This window comes from Papaver somniferum, chromosome 9 (genome assembly GCF_003573695.1).
Source record: "Papaver somniferum cultivar HN1 chromosome 9, ASM357369v1, whole genome shotgun sequence".
NCBI classification, from domain to species: Eukaryota; Viridiplantae; Streptophyta; class Magnoliopsida; order Ranunculales; family Papaveraceae; genus Papaver; species Papaver somniferum.
In genome coordinates, this window is record NC_039366.1 from 112,828,761 (window position 1) to 112,854,710 (window position 25,950).

At 34.3% G+C, this 25,950-nt stretch overlaps 2 protein-coding genes, 1 long non-coding RNA gene and 1 pseudogene across 3 annotated transcripts; all 4 read right to left on the minus strand.

Annotated features, from left to right (window-relative positions):
* Window positions 1–1,042: 1,042 nt before the first annotated feature.
* On the minus strand, window positions 1,043–5,432 carry LOC113312430 (annotated as a pseudogene).
* Window positions 5,433–6,069: 637 nt separating this feature from the next.
* Window positions 6,070–9,667, minus strand: LOC113312431 (reticulon-like protein B1). The gene is made up of 6 exons (XM_026561183.1): window positions 9,621–9,667; window positions 8,823–9,037; window positions 7,054–7,234; window positions 6,927–6,963; window positions 6,633–6,652; window positions 6,070–6,184 (listed from the first exon to the last, which is right to left on the minus strand). Exons 1-6 carry the CDS (start codon window positions 9,665–9,667, stop codon window positions 6,070–6,072), a joined length of 615 nt encoding a protein of 204 aa, XP_026416968.1.
* Window positions 9,668–9,682: 15 nt separating this feature from the next.
* Window positions 9,683–13,392, minus strand: LOC113312432 (reticulon-like protein B3). Its single transcript, XM_026561184.1, has 4 exons — window positions 13,232–13,392; window positions 12,438–12,652; window positions 10,669–10,849; window positions 9,683–9,797 (listed from the first exon to the last, which is right to left on the minus strand). The coding sequence occupies exons 1-4, from the start codon at window positions 13,390–13,392 to the stop codon at window positions 9,683–9,685; spliced, it is 672 nt and encodes a 223-aa protein (XP_026416969.1).
* Window positions 13,393–23,168: 9,776 nt separating this feature from the next.
* Window positions 23,169–25,929, minus strand: LOC113309575. Its single transcript, XR_003340679.1, has 3 exons — window positions 25,852–25,929; window positions 24,764–25,312; window positions 23,169–23,396 (listed from the first exon to the last, which is right to left on the minus strand). It is a non-coding gene; the product is annotated as an uncharacterized LOC113309575 (long non-coding RNA).
* Window positions 25,930–25,950: the final 21 nt, after the last annotated feature.

Consider the following 25,950-nt stretch of genomic DNA (forward strand, 5'->3'; position numbering starts at 1 on the left):
AACTTTGCAATGATCTCTATAAATGAAGTTGAGTAAACCTTAAATTCAGTTTTTGCATCTTGTCTTTTGCAATTCAATCTCTTGAAAGATGCAATGAGATTGTCATCATCAATATGAGCTCTATAAACACATCCATACCCACCCTTACCCAAAATATTAGTCTCATTAAACTTGTCAGTAAGAGAGCAATACTACTTTTCAGAAAACGAGACAAATATATTTTCAACTTTAACACACTGAAATAGCATGTGTAATTGGCAGTTACACATCCAACTAGCATGTGTATCTAGCGGTTACACATCCAACTAGCTTGTGTAACTGGCATGTGTAATTTTTGGTTGCAAAGTTTGTTCATTTTAGCATGTGTAATTAGAAGTTACTTATGCATATGTCTAGTGTAATTTAGAGTTACACATGCATCATACTTGTGTAATTAGAAGTTACACAAGCATATAACATGTGTAACTTGAAGTTACACATATAAATAACTTGTGTATATCACATGTTCTACTATGAAACATCTAAATTGAATACTAGCTATAAATGTTTCCTAATTACTACGGAAAGCATACAAGCTAATTAAATACAACGGACTTCATTAAAACACTAAATGTAAACATCAAACCCATCAAAAAGTTAAGGTACCTAGGCAATGTAGTAACTCCCACACAGATCATGAGGAGCCTTTGGAGGAACAAAAAGAACAACCTTGAACTCAACATCACCTTCAGCTGTGAAATGACTTCAAGACATAAGCTTGTCCTCACTACAAATCCTGTTAAGAAAACCATAATTCACATTTGAATCAGCAATTTATAATTTATAGTGAACGAACAGTTCAAACTAGCAATTCATAGCAAACTGACGCACTTCAATGTGGCAAGTTCAAAAGAAGAAAGTAACTCAAAAAAAAAATTAAATTGCATCCATACGATGAAACATAGACTTTATATCCTATCCAATCAGCATGTGTACCTAGAAGTTACACATATAATTAGCTTGTGTAACTAGTAGATACACATCTATTTATTAACATGTGTAACTAGTACCTGCACATCCATTTAGCATGTGTATCTATAAGTTACAATACATGAAGTCATTTATTTTATCACTCAACTGACTGCCTGATTTGTATAGATAATGACTTGCTTGCAAGAGAAAGTTGAATACCTGTTCCAATACCTATTCCAATAGAACACCACCACTGGTTTCAAATCCTCATACAAACCTGTTCCTATACCACCACCTCTACCACCAAACGTGTCGAATCTGGAAAAAAACAACAAAAATATGCATTATTTCATGGGACTGTGTATCTAGCGATGTGTATCTATAAGTTACACATCTTATTAGCATGTGTAACTGGTAGCTACACATCCATTTAGCTTGTGTACCTAGAAGTTACACATCTAATTAGCATGTGTAACTAATAGTTACACATCCAATAAAGGTCAGATAACTTACAGCAAATCAGTAGCCAACCTGATTAAACTCCGAAAAGTCCGCAGCCTCCAGAGCTAAACGGCCATGGGTTTCATATACCTGCAAATTTTCAACAGATTGATTGGTTTGAAATGAAAACCAAGGAAAAATCATGTCAACTAAAATGGAAATCAATTGAAAACTAAAACGGAAAACTTACTTCGAGTAAAGTTTCCAAATTAAAGCATCTGTAGCACGGCCGAATGACCAGGAAAAACGCCTCTCTACTTCTTCAACGGTCACATAACCTTGAGCCTAAGATTACCGAATACATTTTAGTACTATTTTTCTCAACCATAAAACGTACAATACCGATTTTATAGCCACTCAAATATATATATCTTATCCAGAACAAAATTTATACAATACTAATATATTAAATATAGGCAAACCATTGCATAGTCAAGTACATTATATCCCAAAACAAAACAAAAGGGGGAGAAAGACATTTCTATCAGAATCTCGATACACTGACTAATGTGCCAGTGAACTTGTTTGTAAACATTAAACTTTCACCAACCGAACAACGAAGTTTAAGGTTTCCCGACCGTATCATATCCTGAGTATCCCTAGGAAGTTAACAATGCAACGCATTTTAGTTGACAAGTTATGCTGACAATAAAAAGGTAAAGACGTCTGAGAAAATAATATACAGTCATGTTCAAACAAGCGAATTGAGAAAGACCTTGTATGAGTAGCTAGAAGGGAATGACACAGATATAATGACTGTAGTTCTCGTCACATTGGTGGACTTATAGTGTCTGTAATTCTCGTCTCAACCTTGATTTCCTTTCAGTACCAGATAAAAACCAACAAAATACCATTTGAAACCAATAAATAGTCACCTGAAGAACCAATATCAACTTTTGATTGTTCAAAATGCTCTAGCAAGATCATGTAAAGTATATCCAACTTACAGTGTACAGTACGGCTCCAACATCCATACCAAACTTCTCAGCTTCATATCAAAACACCACCACTAACTCCAAATCCAAATTATCCTCAAAACCTGATCCATCACCACCACTGCCTCCGCATCCTCTTCCAAAACCTGCACCTCCACCATCAACACCACCACAAATTCTTTAATCAAACTGCATATTTGTAGGCCAAGATTCAAGATAAACAAACTAAAATCGAACCATAATGAAAAGAATGCAACCTTAATGGAAAGAATGCAACATTTTCAAGTAAAAAGTCGAACAAAGAGATTCTGACTATCGTCTGAGAAAAAAATACACAACTCACTGGTTAACAATGTAACAGAATAATTTTACACATAAATTATTAGTATAACAACCATTACTATACGTAAGTAAAATCTATGTAAACAGAAGTTACACATTCAAACAGTATGTGTAAGTAAAAGTTATACATCTAATTAGCATGTGTAACTAGAAACTACACATTTATTTAGTCTGTGTAACTTGAAGTTACACATCCACTTAACTTGTGTAACTAGAAGGTACGCAATAATATGGGTATTGCAGTAGAATTGTGGTTACCAAGGGATATTGTTTCCAGGCGTTTCCTCTTAGATTTACCGATGCCAGTGAACTTCTATCTGCAAATAAGAGACAAGACAAGTTAAATATCACCATCATTTCACCTATTAATTTGTTTACTTCATAGTCTTCTCGATCTTCTCGAAATGAAATTGAAGTTTTCAGTTTTTGAGATTTATGAAAATATTTTTTGAATTCCATATTGAGATCTATCACTAATTATTTTGATCGAATTAAAATGATTGCAACAGAAGAAATTTACATGTTCAATAATTTCTGGTGATGAAGTCTTCTCGATCTTTCACTGCTGATGACTTTCTCGATCTTCTTTACCTCAGGAAGATGGACTCCAGGAATATTTGGGCGAGACCCGAAAAGAACAATAACAAATTCATAGGAAACAACTCCAGAAGAAAAGAATCCATTGGAAAACTTGCAAACGCTCAATCAATCGACTCACTTTTGGATGAAGGTAGATGCATTCCACCACATGAACAGAACAACCAAAGTCAATATAGAACAGTGGCAGACCAAAGTGAGCAAGTGGTATTCCAACAATTCAAATAAAACCCATGTAACAGTAGCTCCACCAAGAACACTAGCTGAAATCTTCTTGTTCCTCCATAAGAAAACATCAGCAGCTGCAGCAGCAGAAAATTCACAACACATTAATCATAACGAGAAATCTAAGCATTCACAAATCAACCAACCAATTTTACTAAAATAATTCTGGGCCATATCGTAACAAAATAATTTCTCAACTCTCAAATTCAAAAAGACATGTAGGTGGACTGTAAAGTAAACAAATTGATATGTGAAGTAATGGTGATCTTTAACTTGTCTTATCAATTATTTGCAGAGGGAAGTTCACTGGCATCGGAAATGTGTTTGTTGGATAAGCTACATGTTATGTTTCTTTAGCTATTGCGGTAATTCTATTCTCTTATGATGATTGAAAAGGAATACACAAATGCATGTCTTGAAGTTTACCTTCAACAAACTTGACTGTTTCAAATTTCAGTAACAATCTTGCTCAAACAAATAAGCTACATGTTCTGTGATTCTCATTACCTTAAGTCAATCTATACTTCTGTACCTTCGCAAAAGATAATTTAATTCAATATAATCTTATAATGCTTGTCCATGAATGCAAGTTTCTGATTTTCAATTGCTAAGACATGAAGCAAAGTATATCTTCAGTGTTTCTGTTTTCAATTACTAGGACAATATTGACCAAATGAATTTTCAGAAAAATAAGGATCTTAATAACTATATACATTGTTTACGTGTACGTGTGGATTGCAGGGAGTGGTGGTGTTGATAATGATACCAAAAAAGTGGTTAAGCAGATGAGGATGGTGTTGTCGAGTGAGCTTCAGGTAAACATGACTCCATAAAATTTGATTGTGATTTCCACATTTCTAGGTATCTATATATGTTGGCATATGGATGTCTAACTGCTAGTTATCCGAAACCTGTAACTAGCAGGATGTGTAACTGCTAGGTACACATCCTGGGATATAAAGTTTATGTTATGTATATTGAAAGTTCTTATGAAAAGGTATATCATGCATATTAAAATGACTAGATAACATTGTTCAACAGTTGCTTTATGGCCAGCTTGTTCTCAGTAAAGGACCATCATTCAGTTTGGATGATGATCTAGCAGTAACTACAGGATGTGTAACTGCTAGTTACACATCCTGGGATATAAAGTTTATGTTATATATATTGCAAGTTCTTTAAATACAGCTATAACAAGCTTGGTAATACCCAAATTCTACCTTCGTAAATCTAATCAGATCGACGAAATCAATCAGTTCAACTACAAAGTGAGATACCGATCAATATAGCTTCAATTTTTACATGTTTAATATTTTATTGTCATACATCCTAATCTAAGTATACAAAAACACAGAAATTACAGCCACTCAAACCTCGATAAGATCACAGACAAGCAAAACAAACTAAACATCTAGGAATTGACATCAACTTTACATACAAACCCCAATCAAGTGCATCATTAAATTAACAGTAAAACAAATCATTATTCACCTCCAATGACATGCAACTAAGTCCACTAAAACCAGATCAGAAATTATTTCAAATCCAAACAAAATCAAACCAAATCTAGAACTTCAAGCTCAAAATTCAACCTCAAAACACCTAGATCAACCACCAAACTACCAAACAAATCTACAAAAAATCAGTAGTGAGATTCTTACGCTTTCCACCACCAAAGACATGATTAACAGGTTTCTTCGTTCCCAAGAGGCGATTAATAGAAGAATGAACACCTTTTGCTGATGAAGATTTAGGTACTGACTGATGTTTAACTTCCCTTTCATTATCAGAATCAGATGAAGACGATGATGATGAATCATGTGAATGAATCTTCTCTGATATCTTCTCCATCAACGATGAATGATTTTACGAAATCTCCATTGAATCAAATCAATTCGCAAGGTGGAAAATAAATCTCAGAAAACCCTAGAAATGGTTTCTCCACAGACGAGAGAGAGGCAAGAGAGAGAAAGAAAATTTAGAAATGAAAATATCTACTGATTTTATTCTTGTTTAAATAGAAAAGGGTAAAGTTGTCATAGCGAAAAAAACATTTTCATTATGAAGCCCTAAAAATGAAAGTATTGGGCCCGGAAATATCAAAATATGAAAGTATGGAGTTGATAGTGGAGGATCCATTTTGTGGGGCTTCTAAATATTGAACCCATATAGTAGGGTGGTTCTAGTATTTTTCACTTTTATAAATGAGATCAAGACAATATCAGATCCACTTTCTGTTGCCGGATCTGCTATTAACACAGATGAAGTTTCCAAATTAAAGCATTGGTGGACTTATAGTGTCTGTAATTCTCGTCTCAACCTTGATTTCCTTTCAGTACCAGATAAAAACCAACAAAATACCATTTGAAACCAATAAATAGTCACCTGAAGAACCAATATCAACTTTTGATTGTTCAAAATGCTCTAGCAAGATCATGTAAAGTATATCCAACTTACAGTGTACAGTACGGCTCCAACATCCATACCAAACTTCTCAGCTTCATATCAAAAACCACCACTAACTCCAAATCCAAATTATCCTCAAAACCTGATCCATCACCACCACTGCCTCCGCATCCTCTTCCAAAACCTGCACCTCCACCATCAACACCACCACAAATTCTTTAATCAAACTGCATATTTGTAGGCCAAGATTCAAGATAAACAAACTAAAATCGAACCATAATGAAAAGAATGCAACCTTAATGGAAAGAATGCAACATTTTCAAGTAAAAAGTCGAACAAAGAGATTCTGACTATCGTCTGAGAAAAAAATACACAACTCACTGGTTAACAATGTAACAGAATAATTTTACACATAAATTATTAGTATAACAACCATTACTATACGTAAGTAAAATCTATGTAAACAGAAGTTACACATTCAAACAGTATGTGTAAGTAAAAGTTATACATCTAATTAGCATGTGTAACTAGAAAACACATTTATTTAGTCTGTGTAACTTGAAGTTACACATCCACTTAACTTGTGTAACTAGAAGGTACGCAATAATATGGGTATTGCAGTAGAATTGTGGTTACCAAGGGATATTGTTTCCAGGCGTTTCCTCTTAGATTTACCGATGCCAGTGAACTTCTATCTGCAAATAAGAGACAAGACAAGTTAAATATCACCATCATTTCACCTATTAATTTGTTTACTTCATAGTCTTCTCGATCTTCTCGAAATGAAATTGAAGTTTTCAGTTTTTGAGATTTATGAAAATATTTTTTGAATTCCATATTGAGATCTATCACTAATTATTTTGATCGAATTAAAATGATTGCAACAGAAGAAATTTACATGTTCAATAATTTCTGGTGATGAAGTCTTCTCGATCTTTCACTGCTGATGACTTTCTCGATCTTCTTTACCTCAGGAAGATGGACTCCAGGAATATTTGGGCGAGACCCGAAAAGAACAATAACAAATTCATAGGAAACAACTCCAGAAGAAAAGAATCCATTGGAAAACTTGCAAACGCTCAATCAATCGACTCACTTTTGGATGAAGGTAGATGCATTCCACCACATGAACAGAACAACCAAAGTCAATATAGAACAGTGGCAGACCAAAGTGAGCAAGTGGTATTCCAACAATTCAAATAAAACCCATGTAACAGTAGCTCCACCAAGAACACTAGCTGAAATCTTCTTGTTCCTCCATAAGAAAACATCAGCAGCTGCAGCAGCAGAAAATTCACAACACATTAATCATAACGAGAAATCTAAGCATTCACAAATCAACCAACCAATTTTACTAAAATAATTCTGGGCCATATCGTAACAAAATAATTTCTCAACTCTCAAATTCAAAAAGACATGTAGGTGGACTGTAAAGTAAACAAATTGATATGTGAAGTAATGGTGATCTTTAACTTGTCTTATCAATTATTTGCAGAGGGAAGTTCACTGGCATCGGAAATGTGTTTGTTGGATAAGCTACATGTTATGTTTCTTTAGCTATTGCGGTAATTCTATTCTCTTATGATGATTGAAAAGGAATACACAAATGCATGTCTTGAAGTTTACCTTCAACAAACTTGACTGTTTCAAATTTCAGTAACAATCTTGCTCAAACAAATAAGCTACATGTTCTGTGATTCTCATTACCTTAAGTCAATCTATACTTCTGTACCTTCGCAAAAGATAATTTAATTCAATATAATCTTATAATGCTTGTCTATGAATGCAAGTTTCTGATTTTCAATTGCTAAGACATGAAGCAAAGTATATCTTCAGTGTTTCTGTTTTCAATTACTAGGACAATATTGACCAAATGAATTTTCAGAAAAATAAGGATCTTAATAACTATATACATTGTTTACGTGTACGTGTGGATTGCAGGGAGTGGTGGTGTTGATAATGATACCAAAAAAGTGGTTAAGCAGATGAGGATGGTGTTGTCGAGTGAGCTTCAGGTAAACATGACTCCATAAAATTTGATTGTGATTTCCACATTTCTAGGTATCTATATATGTTGGCATATGGATGTCTAACTGCTAGTTATCCGAAACCTGTAACTAGCAGGATGTGTAACTGCTAGGTACACATCCTGGGATATAAAGTTTATGTTATGTATATTGAAAGTTCTTATGAAAAGGTATATCATGCATATTAAAATGACTAGATAACATTGTTCAACAGTTGCTTTATGGCCAGCTTGTTCTCAGTAAAGGACCATCATTCAGTTTGGATGATGATCTAGCAGTAACTACTAGGATGTGTAACTGCTAGTTACACATCCTGGGATATAAAGTTTATGTTATATATATTGCAAGTTCTTTTAAATACAGCTATAACAAGCTTGGTAATACCCAAATTCTACCTTCGTAAATCTAATCAGATCGACGAAATCAATCAGTTCAACTACAAAGTGAGATACCGATCAATATAGCTTCAATTTTTACATGTTTAATATTTTATTGATTCATACATCCTAATCTAAGTATACAAAAACACAGAAATTACAGCCACTCAAACCTCGATAAGATCACAGACAAGCAAAACAAACTAAACATCTAGGAATTGACATCAACTTTACATACAAACCCCAATCAAGTGCATCATTAAATTAACAGTAAAACAAATCATTATTCACCTCCAATGACATGCAACTAAGTCCACTAAAACCAGATCAGAAATTATTTCAAATCCAAACAAAATCAAACCAAATCTAGAACTTCAAGCTCAAAATTCAACCTCAAAACACCTAGATCAACCACCAAACTACCAAACAAATCTACAAAAAATCAGTAGTGAGATTCTTACGCTTTCCACCACCAAAGACATGATTAACAGGTTTCTTCGTTCCCAAGAGGCGATTAATAGAAGAATGAACACCTTTTGCTGATGAAGATTTAGGTACTGACTGATGTTTAACTTCCCTTTCATTATCAGAATCAGATGAAGACGATGATGATGAATCATGTGAATGAATCTTCTCTGATATCTTCTCCATCAACGATGAATGATTTTTACGAAATCTCCATTGAATCAAATCAATTCGCAAGGTGGAAAATAAATCTCAGAAAACCCTAGAAATGGTTTCTCCACAGACGAGAGAGAGGCAAGAGAGAGAAAGAAAATTTAGAAATGAAAATATCTACTGATTTTATTCTTGTTTAAATAGAAAAGGGTAAAGTTGTCATAGCGAAAAAAACATTTTCATTATGAAGCCCTAAAAATGAAAGTATTGGGCCCGGAAATATCAAAATATGAAAGTATGGAGTTGATAGTGGAGGATCCATTTTGTGGGGCTTCTAAATATTGAACCCATATAGTAGGGTGGTTCTAGTATTTTTCACTTTTATAAATGAGATCAAGACAATATCAGATCCACTTTCTGTTGCCGGATCTGCTATTAACAACAGATGAAGTTTCCAAATTAAAGCATTGGTGGACTTATAGTGTCTGTAATTCTCGTCTCAACCTTGATTTCCTTTCAGTACCAGATAAAAACCAACAAAATACCATTTGAAACCAATAAATAGTCACCTGAAGAACCAATATCAACTTTTGATTGTTCAAAATGCTCTAGCAAGATCATGTAAAGTATATCCAACTTACAGTGTACAGTACGGCTCCAACATCCATACCAAACTTCTCAGCTTCATATCAAAACACCACCACTAACTCCAAATCCAAATTATCCTCAAAACCTGATCCATCACCACCACTGCCTCCGCATCCTCTTCCAAAACCTGCACCTCCACCATCAACACCACCACAAATTCTTTAATCAAACTGCATATTTGTAGGCCAAGATTCAAGATAAACAAACTAAAATCGAACCATAATGAAAAGAATGCAACCTTAATGGAAAGAATGCAACATTTTCAAGTAAAAAGTCGAACAAAGAGATTCTGACTATCGTCTGAGAAAAAAATACACAACTCACTGGTTAACAATGTAACAGAATAATTTTACACATAAATTATTAGTATAACAACCATTACTATACGTAAGTAAAATCTATGTAAACAGAAGTTACACATTCAAACAGTATGTGTAAGTAAAAGTTATACATCTAATTAGCATGTGTAACTAGAAACTACACATTTATTTAGTCTGTGTAACTTGAAGTTACACATCCACTTAACTTGTGTAACTAGAAGGTACGCAATAATATGGGTATTGCAGTAGAATTGTGGTTACCAAGGGATATTGTTTCCAGGCGTTTCCTCTTAGATTTACCGATGCCAGTGAACTTCTATCTGCAAATAAGAGACAAGACAAGTTAAATATCACCATCATTTCACCTATTAATTTGTTTACTTCATAGTCTTCTCGATCTTCTCGAAATGAAATTGAAGTTTTCAGTTTTTGAGATTTATGAAAATATTTTTTGAATTCCATATTGAGATCTATCACTAATTATTTTGATCGAATTAAAATGATTGCAACAGAAGAAATTTACATGTTCAATAATTTCTGGTGATGAAGTCTTCTCGATCTTTCACTGCTGATGACTTTCTCGATCTTCTTTACCTCAGGAAGATGGACTCCAAGAATATTTGGGCGAGACCCGAAAAGAACAATAACAAATTCATAGGAAACAACTCCAGAAGAAAAGAATCCATTGGAAAACTTGCAAACGCTCAATCAATCGACTCACTTTTGGATGAAGGTAGATGCATTCCACCACATGAACAGAACAACCAAAGTCAATATAGAACAATGGCAGACCAAAGTGAGCAAGTGGTATTCCAACAATTCAAATAAAACCCATGTAACAGTAGCTCCACCAAGAACACTAGCTGAAATCTTCTTGTTCCTCCATAAGAAAACATCAGCAGCTGCAGCAGCAGAAAATTCACAACACATTAATCATAACGAGAAATCTAAGCATTCACAAATCAACCAACCAATTTTACTAAAATAATTCTGGGCCATATCGTAACAAAATAATTTCTCAACTCTCAAATTCAAAAAGACATGTAGGTGGACTGTAAAGTAAACAAATTGATATGTGAAGTAATGGTGATCTTTAACTTGTCTTATCAATTATTTGCAGAGGGAAGTTCACTGGCATCGGAAATGTGTTTGTTGGATAAGCTACATGTTATGTTTCTTTAGCTATTGCGGTAATTCTATTCTCTTATGATGATTGAAAAGGAATACACAAATGCATGTCTTGAAGTTTACCTTCAACAAACTTGACTGTTTCAAATTTCAGTAACAATCTTGCTCAAACAAATAAGCTACATGTTCTGTGATTCTCATTACCTTAAGTCAATCTATACTTCTGTACCTTCGCAAAAGATAATTTAATTCAATATAATCTTATAATGCTTGTCTATGAATGCAAGTTTCTGATTTTCAATTGCTAAGACATGAAGCAAAGTATATCTTCAGTGTTTCTGTTTTCAATTACTAGGACAATATTGACCAAATGAATTTTCAGAAAAATAAGGATCTTAATAACTATATACATTGTTTACGTGTACGTGTGGATTGCAGGGAGTGGTGGTGTTGATAATGATACCAAAAAAGTGGTTAAGCAGATGAGGATGGTGTTGTCGAGTGAGCTTCAGGTAAACATGACTCCATAAAATTTGATTGTGATTTCCACATTTCTAGGTATCTATATATGTTGGCATATGGATGTCTAACTGCTAGTTATCCGAAACCTGTAACTAGCAGGATGTGTAACTGCTAGGTACACATCCTGGGATATAAAGTTTATGTTATGTATATTGAAAGTTCTTATGAAAAGGTATATCATGCATATTAAAATGACTAGATAACATTGTTCAACAGTTGCTTTATGGCCAGCTTGTTCTCAGTAAAGGACCATCATTCAGTTTGGATGATGATCTAGCAGTAACTACCAGGATGTGTAACTGCTAGTTACACATCCTGGGATATAAAGTTTATGTTATATATATTGCAAGTTCTTATAAATACAGCTATAACAAGCTTGGTAATACCCAAATTCTACCTTCGTAAATCTAATCAGATCGACGAAATCAATCAGTTCAACTACAAAGTGAGATACCGATCAATATAGCTTCAATTTTTACATGTTTAATATTTTATTGATTCATACATCCTAATCTAAGTATACAAAAACACAGAAATTACAGCCACTCAAACCTTGATAATATCACAGACAAGCAAAACAAACTAAACATCTAGGAATTGACATCAACTTTACATACAAACCCCAATCAAGTGCATCATTAAATTAACAGTAAAACAAATCATTATTCACCTCCAATGACATGCAACTAAGTCCACTAAAACCAGATCAGAAATTATTTCAAATCCAAACAAAATCAAACCAAATCTAGAACTTCAAGCTCAAAATTCAACCTCAAAACACCTAGATCAACCACCAAACTACCAAACAAATCTACAAAAAATCAGTAGTGAGATTCTTACGCTTTCCACCACCAAAGACATGATTAACAGGTTTCTTCGTTCCCAAGAGGCGATTAATAGCAGAATGAACACCTTTTGCTGATGAAGATTTAGGTACTGACTGATGTTTAACTTCCCTTTCATTATCAGAATCAGATGAAGACGATGATGATGAATCATGTGAATGAATCTTCTCTGATATCTTCTCCATCAACGATGAATGATTTTTACGAAATCTCCATTGAATCAAATCAATTCGCAAGGTGGAAAATGAATCTCAGAAAACCCTAGAAATGGTTTCTCCACAGACGAGAGAGAGGCAAGAGAGAGAAAGAAAATTTAGAAATGAAAATATCTACTGATTTTATTCCTGTTTAAATAGAAAAGGGTAAAGTTGTCATAGCGAAAAAAACATTTTCATTATGAAGCCCTAAAAATGAAAGTATTGGGCCCGGAAATATCAAAATATGAAAGTATGGAGTTGATAGTGGAGGATCCATTTTGTGGGGCTTCTAAATATTGAACCCATATAGTAGGGTGGTTCTAGTATTTTTCACTTTTATAAATGAGATCAAGACAATATCAGATCCACTTTCTGTTGCCGGATCTGCTATTAACAACAGTGAAATGGTAGTAAGTGTTCTCAATGGCCTTAATCCTGCTTTTGATTCCTTTTCTACTTCAATTAGAATTAGAAATCCTCTGGTCACACTTGGAGAACTTCATAATCTTTTGTTGAGTGAAGAAATTGTTCTTAATGAAAATCTAAGATGATTACACAATCTGAAGAAGCAAAATGCCTTTAGATCTCGTACTCGGCCACCTTTCTTTCAAGCACCACCAAGGTTTCATCAATATTCTCACAATTTTCCACTAAGAACCAACAATTCATACAGATCTCCAAACCAGCAATATCCACCTTTTTCATACAAACCTTCATTTCATCAATTTCCACCTGTTTCATCTTCATCAACATTTCCAGTGAGAATCCACCACCAAATTCTTATGGTGCTAGTACTTCCAATGCTACAACAACAAAAATTCCTTGTCAGATTTGTCTTAAAGGTGGACATGATGCTCAGGAATGTGGACATGATGCTCAGGAATGCACTCACAAAATGAATTTTTCTTATCAAGAAAGATAAATACCTAGCAATATCCATGCTATGCTGGCCTCTGCAATACTCAGGTGCCACTCAACATATTACTTCAGATATGTCAGACTTTTCTGATTATCAATCTTACAATGGTAGTGAACAAATTCAAACAACAAGTGGTGAAGGTATGAAAATTTCTGCTATTGGTAGTGCTGTTAAGAATTTAATGCATAATCAGTTCTTATTATCTAGAATTCTCCATGTTCCATCTGCCTCACAAAAACTGCTTTCAGTACATAAGTTCACCGGTGATAATAATTGTAGTATTATATTTGAAAGTGATAAGTTCTTTGTGAAGGATCTTTCTTCTAGGAGGACAATTTTCCAAGGGCAAAGTAAATATGGATTATATCCCTTCCATTTCTCACTACCATCAACCACAACTAAGGTCTCTCCTACTCATGGATTTGCTACTTATTCTGCTAAGAGTATCACTCCTCATCTTCTACATCAAAGGCTTGGACATCCTTCTTTTCAGTCCTTACAAAGAATTTGTCATTCCTTGTCTTTAGATTTGTCAAATAAACCACTACTATGTAGTGAGTGTCAGCTATGAAGAGCTCATAAGCTTCCTTTTAGCTTTTCTACTTCAGTGTGAAATAAACCATTGCAACTGTTGCATATGGACTTGCGAGGACCTAGTCCTGTTATGTCCAATAGTGGATACACTTATTATTGTAACATCATTGATAATTATAGTAAGTACTATTGGATCTTTCCATTAATGAGAAAATATGATTTTATCACAACTTTTCAGTCTTTCAAAAATGAAGTAGAAAACTTCTTTGATCTTACTATAAAGACTATCAGATCTGATGGCGGTGGAGAGTTTATCAACAATGAATTCAGTGCTTTCTTAGCTTCATGTGGTGTTTCACATCAGTACACATGTCCTTACTCGCCTGAACAAAAATGGAGTTGCTGAATCCAAACAAAAGCACTTGGTTGGTCTAACCAGAACATTATCAGTCTAATTTGACTGTCTCTTTCTGGGTTGATGCAATCAAGACAGCCCACTATTTGGTAAATAGACTTCCTACTGCTTCTTTATCTTTTATTTCACCTTATGAGAAGTTATATGACACTCCACCAAATTATCAAGACTTAAAAGTGTTTGGATGTGCTTGCTATCCATGGTTGAAACCATATACACATTCTAAACTAGAAACTAGAAGCAAATTATGTATCTTTTTGGGGTATGCTTCTTCTCAAAAAGGTTACAGATGTTATGATCCATATTCTAAGAAGGTTTATATCTCCAGGCATGTTACTTTTGATGAAGATCATTTTCCTGCTCTTTCCTGCAAGCTGTTCAATACTTCAAAAATTGATTCTCAGCAGTCTCATTATTATCATGACAAGTGCACTCAACCTTCTATATTGAACTCTACAACAAATTCTTCAAGTGAGTTAATGGATTGTGGGTCTTCTGGCACTGTTGATCCATCTCTATCTAAGTCAGCTACTACAGTTGAACCCACTTCTCCTGGGTCAACTATGACTGTTGATACCTCGGTATCTAGTTCAGCTTCTGCATCATCCATTCCACCACCACCATCACAAGACATTGTACCAACTCATGGGATGCGGACAAGGAGTAAAAGTGGTATTTTTAAAACTAAGTCATATTTTTCTACAAAATATCCTTTATATGTTGCTCTTCTATCCAAGCTTCCTGACCCAATCCCTACATGTTACAAGCAAGCTTTGAAACACCCAAAATGTCTGCTTTCAATAATTCAAGAACATACAGCTCTCAAAAATGCTGGTACTTGGAGTCTTGTTCATCCATCTGAAGCACACAATCTGGTTGGATGTAAGTGGGTCTTCAAGGTTAAACACAATCCAGATAGCATTGTGGAAAGACTTAAATCCATACTAGTTGCTAAAGGATACCATCAACAAGAAGGCTTAAATTATGAAGAAACCTTCAGTCATGTTGCAAAACCTACAACAATCAGACTTGTGCTATCTATTGCAGTTCAGCATGATTGGCCAGTGAAACAACTTGACATTAGCAATGCTTTTCTTCATGGTGATCTCCAAGAAGATGTCTATATAACACAACCACCTGGTTTTGAAGAGAAAGATAAGCCACATTTTGTCTGCAAATTACATAAATCCATTTATGGATTGAAACAAGCACCAAAGGCTTGGTATGGGAAGTTGATGCATACTCTTTTTGCACTTGGTTTCACTCCATCTCATGGAGGCTTTTCACTTTGCATTTACAAAATGGGAGCACAATCTGCTATATTTTGGTGTATGTGGATGACATACTGATCACAGGGTCTTCTACTGAGTTTTGTAACAAGGTGATTTCTCAACTTACTCTTTCTTTTCCAGTCAAAAATTTGGGACCTATTCACTATTTTATGTGGCTTGAGGTTAAGAGAAATCAAACAGTTATGCATCTTTCCCAAACTAGTATATTTTTGATCTTTTAAACAAGACAAATATGATCACAAAGATGAGTAAGCATGATGGTATCCCATTGGCTGATCCAACTGAATATAGGTCTCTTGTGGGTGAACTCCAATATGTTACTTGGACAAGACCAGAAATGTGTTATGCAGTGAATCAAGTATGTCAACACATGAGTCAGCCTACAAATGTTCATCTTATTGCAGCCAAGAGGATTCTTAGATATCTTAAACACACTATTATCGTGGTATTGTGCTTCAAAAAGGGTTTCAAGCTCTTTCATCCTTTTCTGATTCAGATTGGGCAGGCAACCCTGATGATAGAAGATCCACAAGTGGATACCGTGTGTTTTTTGGTTCCTATCCCATTTCCCCGTCATCCAAGAAGCAACCTACAGTTGCTAGGAGTTCAACTGAGGCAGAATAAATGTCACTGGCTCATACAACAGCTGAAGTGTTGTGGGTTTGTCATCTTTTTAAAAACCTTCATGTATTTCAATCCAACACTCCATTTATTGGCTGTGATAATAAAGGATCGATCTCTCTGGCATCAAATCATGTTTTACACAGCAGAATCAAGCATATTGCTCTTGATTTTCACTTCATTAGGGAGCTGGTTCAATCAAAGTCTTCGCGTGCTTATTATGTTTTCACTGATGCTCTGGTTGTTGATGTCTTTACTAAAGGTTTGGGTGCTGCGCGTTTTGAGTTTCTTCATGACAAGTTGAGGGTTCTTTCACCAGCTCAAGTTGATGGGGGATAGTGAGTTGTCATGGATCCTAGTTCCTGTGTGACTTTAGTCCTTTACATCCGTACAACTTACATGTTCTGTGTAACAGACTAGAGAGTCGGTCATGTGATAGTCCTGTCTGTATATTGAAAAAGCGGGGGTCTAAAAACCACACCCAATATTTTGCTTAGAAATCTGTATGGACTAACTCCAATATACTTTCAAGAGAATCAACTAGACAGTTAGACTCAATCTTAAGAAAGATATATCAAAGAGTTAATATCTTAATTTCTCGATTCAATCCTTACTCAAGCAAACAAAAATCTGCGAGTCTAATTAAACACAAGAGAAATAACTTAGATGGTACCAAAGACCAATATCCAAGGATCAATCAATTTCAATCAACAACCAAAGGTTGGATTTCATAATTGATCGATACAACGCACAATCTGTGATATTTCTATTATATAACGAAATATAATGCGGAAAAGAAATAACACAGACACAAGAAGTTTTGTTAACAAGGAAACTGCAAATACATAAAAACCCCGGGACCTAGTCCAGATTGAACATGCACTGTATTAAGCCGCTACAGACACTAGCCTACTACAAACTAACTTCGGTCTGGACTGTAGTTGAACCCCAATCAATCTCACACTGATCCAACGTCCAGTTGCGCTCCTTACGTCTCTGATCCCAGCAGGATACTACGCACTTGATTCCCTTAGCTGATATCACCCACAACTAAGAGTTGCTACGACCCAAAGTCGAAGACTTTAATAAACAAATCTGTATCACACAGAAAAGTCTACGATAATAGATATATTTATCTCCCATGGAAATACCTACGAGTTTTGTTCTGTCTTTTGATAAATCAAGGTGATCATGAACCAATCGATAACCCGTACTTATATTCCCGAAGAACAACCTAGAATTATTGATCACCTCACAATAATCTTAATCGACTAGCGAAACAAGATATTGTGGAATCACAAACGATGAGATGAAGATGTTTGTGACTTCTTATCTATATTTCCTATCAGAGATACCAATATCAAGCCAATCTTACGATTGTACTCGTACGATAGATACAACAAGATCAGATCACATAACTACAAGAAAAGTAGTCTGGTCTGGCTTCACAATCCCAATGAAGTCTTTCAGTCGTTAACCTACAGGGTCTCGAGAAGAAACCTAAGGTTAAAGGAGAATCGACTCTAGATAACACAACTAGTATCACACAGGAGGTGTGAGGATTAGTTTTCCCAGTTGCTAGAGGTTTCCTTTATATAGTTTTCAAATCAAGGTTTGCAATCAATGTTAACTTAGTAACAAAGCATTCAATATCCACCGTTAGATGAAAACATAATTAGATTCAAGCTAATATCTTTCAACCGTTAGATCGAATTTTAGCTTGTTGTACACAAATGAAATGTATTTCATTTAGGTTTGAGTAAACGTAGCTAAACGTGTACACTTAGTTGGTTCACAACAGTTAACCAAATGGTTAGCCATATGAGCACTTTCATATCAACCATATTCTTCTTTACCACAACTAGTTCAAATGACTCAAATGAATTAGTTAAAGAGTTGTTCAATTGCTTAGATCTTTTGAAAGACACAATTGAAACAAAATCGGTTTGATTCACTTGAATCGATTCATGAAAATTATAGCCACGGTTTGTAAAGATTGCATTCCTTATAATTTAAATGTTTAAGTTCATGAACTGACCGATTTGATAAAGTAACCATCTTAAGTATGCGTATGGGTATGCGTACCTAAGCAACCGGATTTGAGTTGGTTTTGGTTTCCAACCTCAACAAAAATTCTCAGGTAGAAAACTTCTGTCAGTATGCGTATGGGTACGCATACTTAAGGTGACTGGTTAAGAGTTTGTCAATTCCCAAACTCAACAGATATTCACGGATGTGAACTTCACTCAGTATGCGTACGGGTACGCATACTTAACCTGTCTCCTTCACCATTTTCGTACACACACATATACATACACTTGGTTCCCGGTTCATGGATTTATACACTAATGTGCGAACGCATTATATATGCTTATATCCAAAGATGGTTACATAATCTCAACTCTACACTTCAATCATTGAAACATTCTTAGAGGATGTTATATAGTTGTTATTCACACACTACTTTTCATCAAAGCGATTTTCAAGATATTGAAATGTCAACATGACTTTCGTCACGAGTAAATATGAACTTGGCTAAAGCGAAAGCTTACCAACACATATTTCGAGAAATAGATAGGCGAGTTAAACTTGGCTCGAAATAGCAAATGTGTATAATTGAAATCTATATACTTATACGACTTTTGTCTCAAGAGTAGGAGATAGAGTAGATAGACTTTTGAGCGATAGATAAGTTCAAGTCTCCACATACCTTTTAGTCGATGAAGTTCCACTGGTTCCTTGAGTAGTTCTTCATCTTCATATGATGATCGCGGTGGAGTCTGGAGCTCAACTACACTTAACTATCCTAGTTCGAGACTTTAGCTATAAGTAGACTAGAAATCAAGACATATAGTTTTGATAACTAAATTCGACAAACAAGCTTGAGATAGCAATGCTTGCGAGTTCGAATGAGCAATGCTCTAACATATATAACTGAAACTTATTCTCAGTTCAGGTGTAGAGTGTGTCATTATCTTCTTGTACCTTTTCTCTAATTACAAGATCCGGGGGTAAGAAAATACATACCATGCAAGAAGCAGTGGAGACACCATAAATCAAGCAAGTCTTCTTAACCCATGATTTTTTTTTTGAAGCATACCCACGATTTGTTATTGACGATATCATAGACATTGGCAATAATAAAGAGAGGCCACTAAAGAAGAAGGTCAACCTAGACAATTCCAACGAAGAAATGAGGTTTCTCAGAAATCAAATAATCATTGTATTTTTGCGCATAACTTGATTTTAGATCAACAAGGAATTTAGGGAATAATTCAATATGGAGAATTGTTTGGCCATCCAACAATGGAGCTACAATTGAATTGAATAGAAAGTAAATGAAAAGTAATCCTTTGGTTAGCTTCTGCAAAAACATTTTCTTTATGTAAAATCAAAATCTCTCTAATCTCTAATCCCTTTGATGGTGAGTGATAATGGATAATCTTGGGCGCTTTTGGCTAAAGACGTTGACTAGATCGTGCAAAGACACGATGTTGTACTTAGCCGAAACTAAAATACACGAAATGCAGATAAGCTATAATGCATATAAAGATTATTTTTTTTTACACGAAAAATTTACTACTAAGATTAAAAATGTAAAGTGAACTACATTGTCTTGTTGGTTTTTTCCCCTCCACAAAGGAGATTGCAAGGTGCCCATCCTTGGGGAGGTTCAAACGTTGTATTTGCATTGGTTTTTCTTGCCAATGCAGCAGTTGCCTGAGCTCCTTGATCATGACTTTCTAGCATAATCCAAGATGATTATAAAGACTAACAAACAATGCTATCTTGCACAATTTTGCGGGATACTTTCCCATTCAAGCGATATCTAAGATATTAGATCAGATATATCCCACATCTAATATTCAAATCTGGAAATTTTGAACCCTTTAGGACCTATAATGGATTCTCGACTGAATACAAATAACCATTAGGAGAGCGATTCCGACGTCTTAGAAACCATTTGAGTGAGAAACCATCTCGCAAAGTCCTGCAGTATAGCATTCTTGACTTGTCAAGACTAAAATCTTGGCCTTTGGATCCTTTGCACCAAAGAGCTAGAGTACCTATGTACAGTGTCAAAAAGGTGGGGACAAAGCGAACTTAGCCGACGCTGCCAAGTGCAAACCCACAAAGTCGTATGATAATAACATTTCCACTCAAGGACAGACGTGTCCATAATTATTTAGGAAAATTTCTTGTTTGGTCCTAAGCCCATTAGGTTATTTATAGTAGGGTCCAATCGGATTTTATAGTTATTATTTGGTCCAAAGTTTTTTAAAATATGGAAAAGATATCTCTACCATACTTCAAACACGTGTGGAGAAACCGTTTCCACTTTCACTGAACCAACTGCAAAAAAAAAAACGCATTTATTTCATTAGAAAAACAAAAATGAGAGCAGAAACAAGATCATGGATCAAAATTTTATGAAAATTACTAATCCAAATCAGAAAATCAAACCCCAAAATATCCATCTACTGATTTTGTTTCGGAGAAACAAAACAAAAAACAGAAAAACCCTGGATTCTAAATTTTAGAAAAATCAAAACTAAAATCTGCAAAATTGATTTATAGATCTACGAAGAGATATGGTGATAACAAGAAGAACGATCAGTAGAAGAATTATAGAAAAAAAAAGTAATAAACGATGATAGCATTACTCCCAGGTCAGAAGAAGACGACTTTGAAGATTCATCAGGACCTAAAACAAAACCGACATCAAAGAAGAAAGGTATTACTGCTTGATCAATTTTGTTTGTAATTTTAGTTTTGATAGAAATTTTTATTTATGAGACAATGATCCACCAGTACGTATCTGCAATACTGGTGAAAAACATTGTTTATACTAGAAAAACATGAAAAGATAACATGCAGCTTGTTATTTTTGGTTTCCAACTCAATGATCAAGCAGTACATACCTGCCATACCGGTGAAGAACTATGTTTATGCTAGAAAAAATCACGAGGAAGTAACATCAGCTTGTTGTTTTTGTTTCCAATATAATGATCCAGCAGTACATAACTGCCACACTGCTGAAAAATAGTATTTATGTACCCAAAATCATTACGTTAATTTTTATTTTTGGTTTATGAGATAATGATCCACCAGTACGTATCTCCAATACTTATAAAGTAGGCTTTCTTATGCTTTCATTTATGACAATATTTGTTTTAGGCACTATGAACTTGTAGCATATAACTCCCTTACTAATTAAATAGGTTTTTTTATGCTTTCACAGATCATTCTTTATTTTTAGGCATTGTGAATTTGCAGTACGTAATTCCCATACTGACTAAATAACCATTATTTTTCTTTCATATGTGACTTTGTGTGTTTTAGGCACTATATACTTGCAGTACATAACTCCCATACTGATTAATAACCATGTTTATGCTTTCATATGCAGTTATAGATACTGTACTGAAACAAAACTACTTAATCTTGCAGGTAAGGTTGTGACAAAAAGTCGTAGGAAGTTGTATAGATTTGGTTTTACAGCATTACATTCTCTTGTCAGTAAGATAAAAGTCGAGTCGATATATTTTCAATGATGCGTTGTAAGACAAGATAGGTGAATCCTCCATATGATTAGGTATTCTTAATGTTGTGGAACACTAAGTATGCAGAAAGTCACTGGAAAAAATTAGAAGATGTTGTTGAAACTATTTATTTTGACAAACAAGATGCTCTTATACCAATGTTTTTTTTTTGTTTGGTTAGAAAAGTGCAGTACATATCTTCTATACTGATGAAAGTAACATGCAGCTTGTTATCAAGCAGTACATACCTGCCATACTGGTGAAAAACTATGTTTATGCTAGAAAAAATCACGATGAAGTAACATACAGCTTGTTGTTTTTGTTTCCAAGACAATGATCCAGCAGTACATAATTGTCATACTGGTGAAAAACAATATTTATGTACCCAGAATCATTATGTTTCTTTTCATTTTTGGTTTATGAGATAATGATCCACCAGTATGTATCTCTAATACTTATGAAATAAGCTTTTTTATGCTTTTATTTATGAAAATATTTGTTCTAGGCACTATGAACTTGAAGCACATGACTTTCATACTGATTGACTTGTAATTGTCCCAACAGGTCCATGACCTTTCTTGACCAGCTGCAAAGTTGCAGTTTGTCTGCAAGAAAATAGGGCGTACAAAGATTAGGGTTGCATGCTTTATTTTCCTTTGTTAAATAGAGGTAAAAATCACCTGAACAAGATTTTACTTGCAATATTTTCAGACTGCTTTTAGTCTTTGAGAAACCTATGTTGTTCAGTGCATCTATGTAAATGTATGTGATGAATTCTCAAGTATTTATTTCTCAACTTATTAAATGATGAATTATACCCTTTAAGTTAATTAAAGGTATTTAAAAAAGATCAGTATATCTAATATATACCGAGAAAAACAACAGTGCATAAAGGCTGCACTGAGAAAAAACTGATGGAAAATTCAATGTCAATGCTAATAAACCGCAAAAGGGAAAACCACTAAATGAATGATATGTTAAGAAACTAAATTTACTCCAATCAATAAACCAGTATGTAACATATGTAGTGGAAAAACTTGATAGATAGTAGAGATTACAAAGATCCTGCTACAAAAATGTTATAAAGCAAAGGGATACAAGAGACCTAGTAAGACAATCTGCAACAACATATGTCCAGTTTAAGTAAGAGCATCGATTAAAACAACTCAGTCGAATTTGTCAAATCTAAACCATAACTTCTGATACAGTTCATTACAAAGAAAAATAGTACATAAGATACAAAAAATATATAGTAAAAAATGAATCAACAAAGATTACAGATCAGTCATGAAGACTATTCCTACACTCGGAATAACCTTGTTCTACAAAGCACGTACACCTTCACCTTGAACTATTTGAGCAACCATCCCAAAAGGCTTGTGTTGTGGATACGAGGACGACTACCAACCCATGATTGCAATCATCAGCAGAGACTGTACGTATGACTTTATGGTTAAAAATAACATACAAGATCAAAAGATACCATCACAAGAAATATAATGGTTGCAAAAATTGTCCCAAGTTCGAACTCATAAATATAGTCTTTCTCCCAAAGGTGAGCAAATAATCAAAATGACTACATGATTGTGCACCTGTATCTTAAAAGTAAAACAAGTGTCTGAATGAGCCAACTATAGAACAACATACCTAGAATTACAAAATAATATCCTTGTTATCCTAGGTGCAGGGTATTTGTACATCGTTTATGCACTGATATTCCAGAGTGCAACATGTACTGTGATTTTTCTGGATTGCAGAATTTACACTCTGAATTTTCCAGAGTGCCTCATTTGTGTACTCAAAGTTTTTATTCCTCGATTCACAGAATGTGATAGAAATATACACTATTTCATAGTACAATACCGGTATTGTTCATACAACCAATGCATAGTGCTAAGAAACAAAATTATTCCTTTCACAACTGTCAATACATATTCGCTGTACTCATATTTTTAGCAGATTTTAAGCACCATGACAGGGATTGCATTACGAAAGACAACTAATTTCATAGGGCACACTCCATCTAAACCTATGTATAATGCTAAGTAAGGCAATTCTTCGTCTCACAACTGTCAGTACATATTGGCTATACACATATCTTCAATGGATTTTAAGCATCATAACATGGATTGAATTCGAAAAGACGGATAATTCCATCCAAAACCTATGCATAGTGCTAAGAAAGCAATTTTTCCTTTCACAATTGTCAGTACATATTGGCTACACTCATAATTTCACAAGATTTTAAGCATGGGAACATTTTAAAATTATATTGGCTACACTCATAATTTCAGCTTGAAGTACCTTGGATCTTCAAATAGCATTCAGACAACCATATTTAAAACTAAATTGTGTCATATGCAATGAGAAGAAACTAATCTCAATTTTAAACAAGTTATAATTTAGAGAATACACATGCATGGTTTCTTTATAATTTCAAGAAAGGATCCTTGATAATTTTCCAAAGGCTTGTAGATGACAATAACAATGAATGTGCAGTCAATATGTACAGGAAGAAAAGACAAAATAAAGTGAGAGCATGATACGGTAGTAGACAGATTCAGCCAAAAAAAATTCTATCAGTGTCCCCATAATGAACAATACTTCACTTAGTCCAACTTGGGTAAATTATAGAGTGAATATACTTCAAAATTAGAACTAAAATCATTATGGTTTGTCCAACAGATAGACGATGGTCCTAGTGTAATAAGAGCAAAAAAGTATAACAAGGAATAAAAGGTTTAAAAGTTTTTTTTTTGGTATTCCTCTATGCGAAAAGAAACTTAAGCAAGAGTCTTACAGAGATGTGTTGGTAAAGTGTACCAATCTCTGCTTGTACGAATGACTTTGTGCAACCAGATCAACAGGCACGTCATGTTCGTTCCCCCTTCTGAGATGATCAGAAAATGTATAAAAAATACAAGCGGATTACTTGGTTATGCTTAGTGCAAAATAATAGTTGACCAAACTTAAAGCAAGATAAGAGAGTAATAAAATCATTTGTGTGGCTCGAAAAAAACCAACTAGTAGGAAAAAGAACTTCACTTTCACATTTGGCCAGCGTTCTTTTTGTTCATTAGTTATGCAGCAAAAACCAGCAGCTACTGTGATGTTCTATGAAGTGTAGACTTTGATTTTAACAGAGTGCAACATTTATACACTGATTTCTCGTCAGTATAACGTATGTACACGGTGACTTTTCAGCAGTGCAACATGTACGCACTGCCAAATTATACCAAATGAAGCTGCAAAAACCATCTGCAATACTTCTCTGAGAATCATCAGCTTTCATTAGATCCAAAATGTAAGTACGCCATATATGTACCTTTGATTCATAACCAAAAATCAACTGCATATAAAAAAAATGTATAAATCTATGAATACAACAGAATCAAAACAGTTGTATCTCAGTATTACATATATGTACTTCTGGATCAAGCAAAAAAAGTAAATAAAACTATGAATTTAAAAAAAATAAAGCAGTTTTTGTCAGTACACCATATATGTACTGCTGAATCAAACAATCTGTAACTACAAACAAGCATCATTTTGCCAAAAAAGCAGAAACTAAAATAAAAATATAATCAAATCGAAAGCTAAAATAAGTTAAAAACATAATAATCTAACAAAGAAATCAAATAATTACAAACAAGATTCATTAAAGAACAAAAAAAACAAAACACGAAAAAAAATTAACTTAAAATTTATTAAAATAATGAAATTGAGTTACAAAAACATCATGATCGTGATCATCGTGAAATCAATTGAAAACAAACCTAAAACATCACTAAATCGATCTAATCGTCAAGACTGAGTTGAAAACAAATCAAAAACACAAAAATATCAGCAATAGGAGAAAGAAGAAAGGAAGATTAACACACAACATACCTGAAAACCAAAAAGAATCAGCAGAAACTCTAGGTCGACAAATCCAGAAACAGAAAGATGAGAGAAAGTAGAATTCGGATCTGAAAAAAACTAATGGAG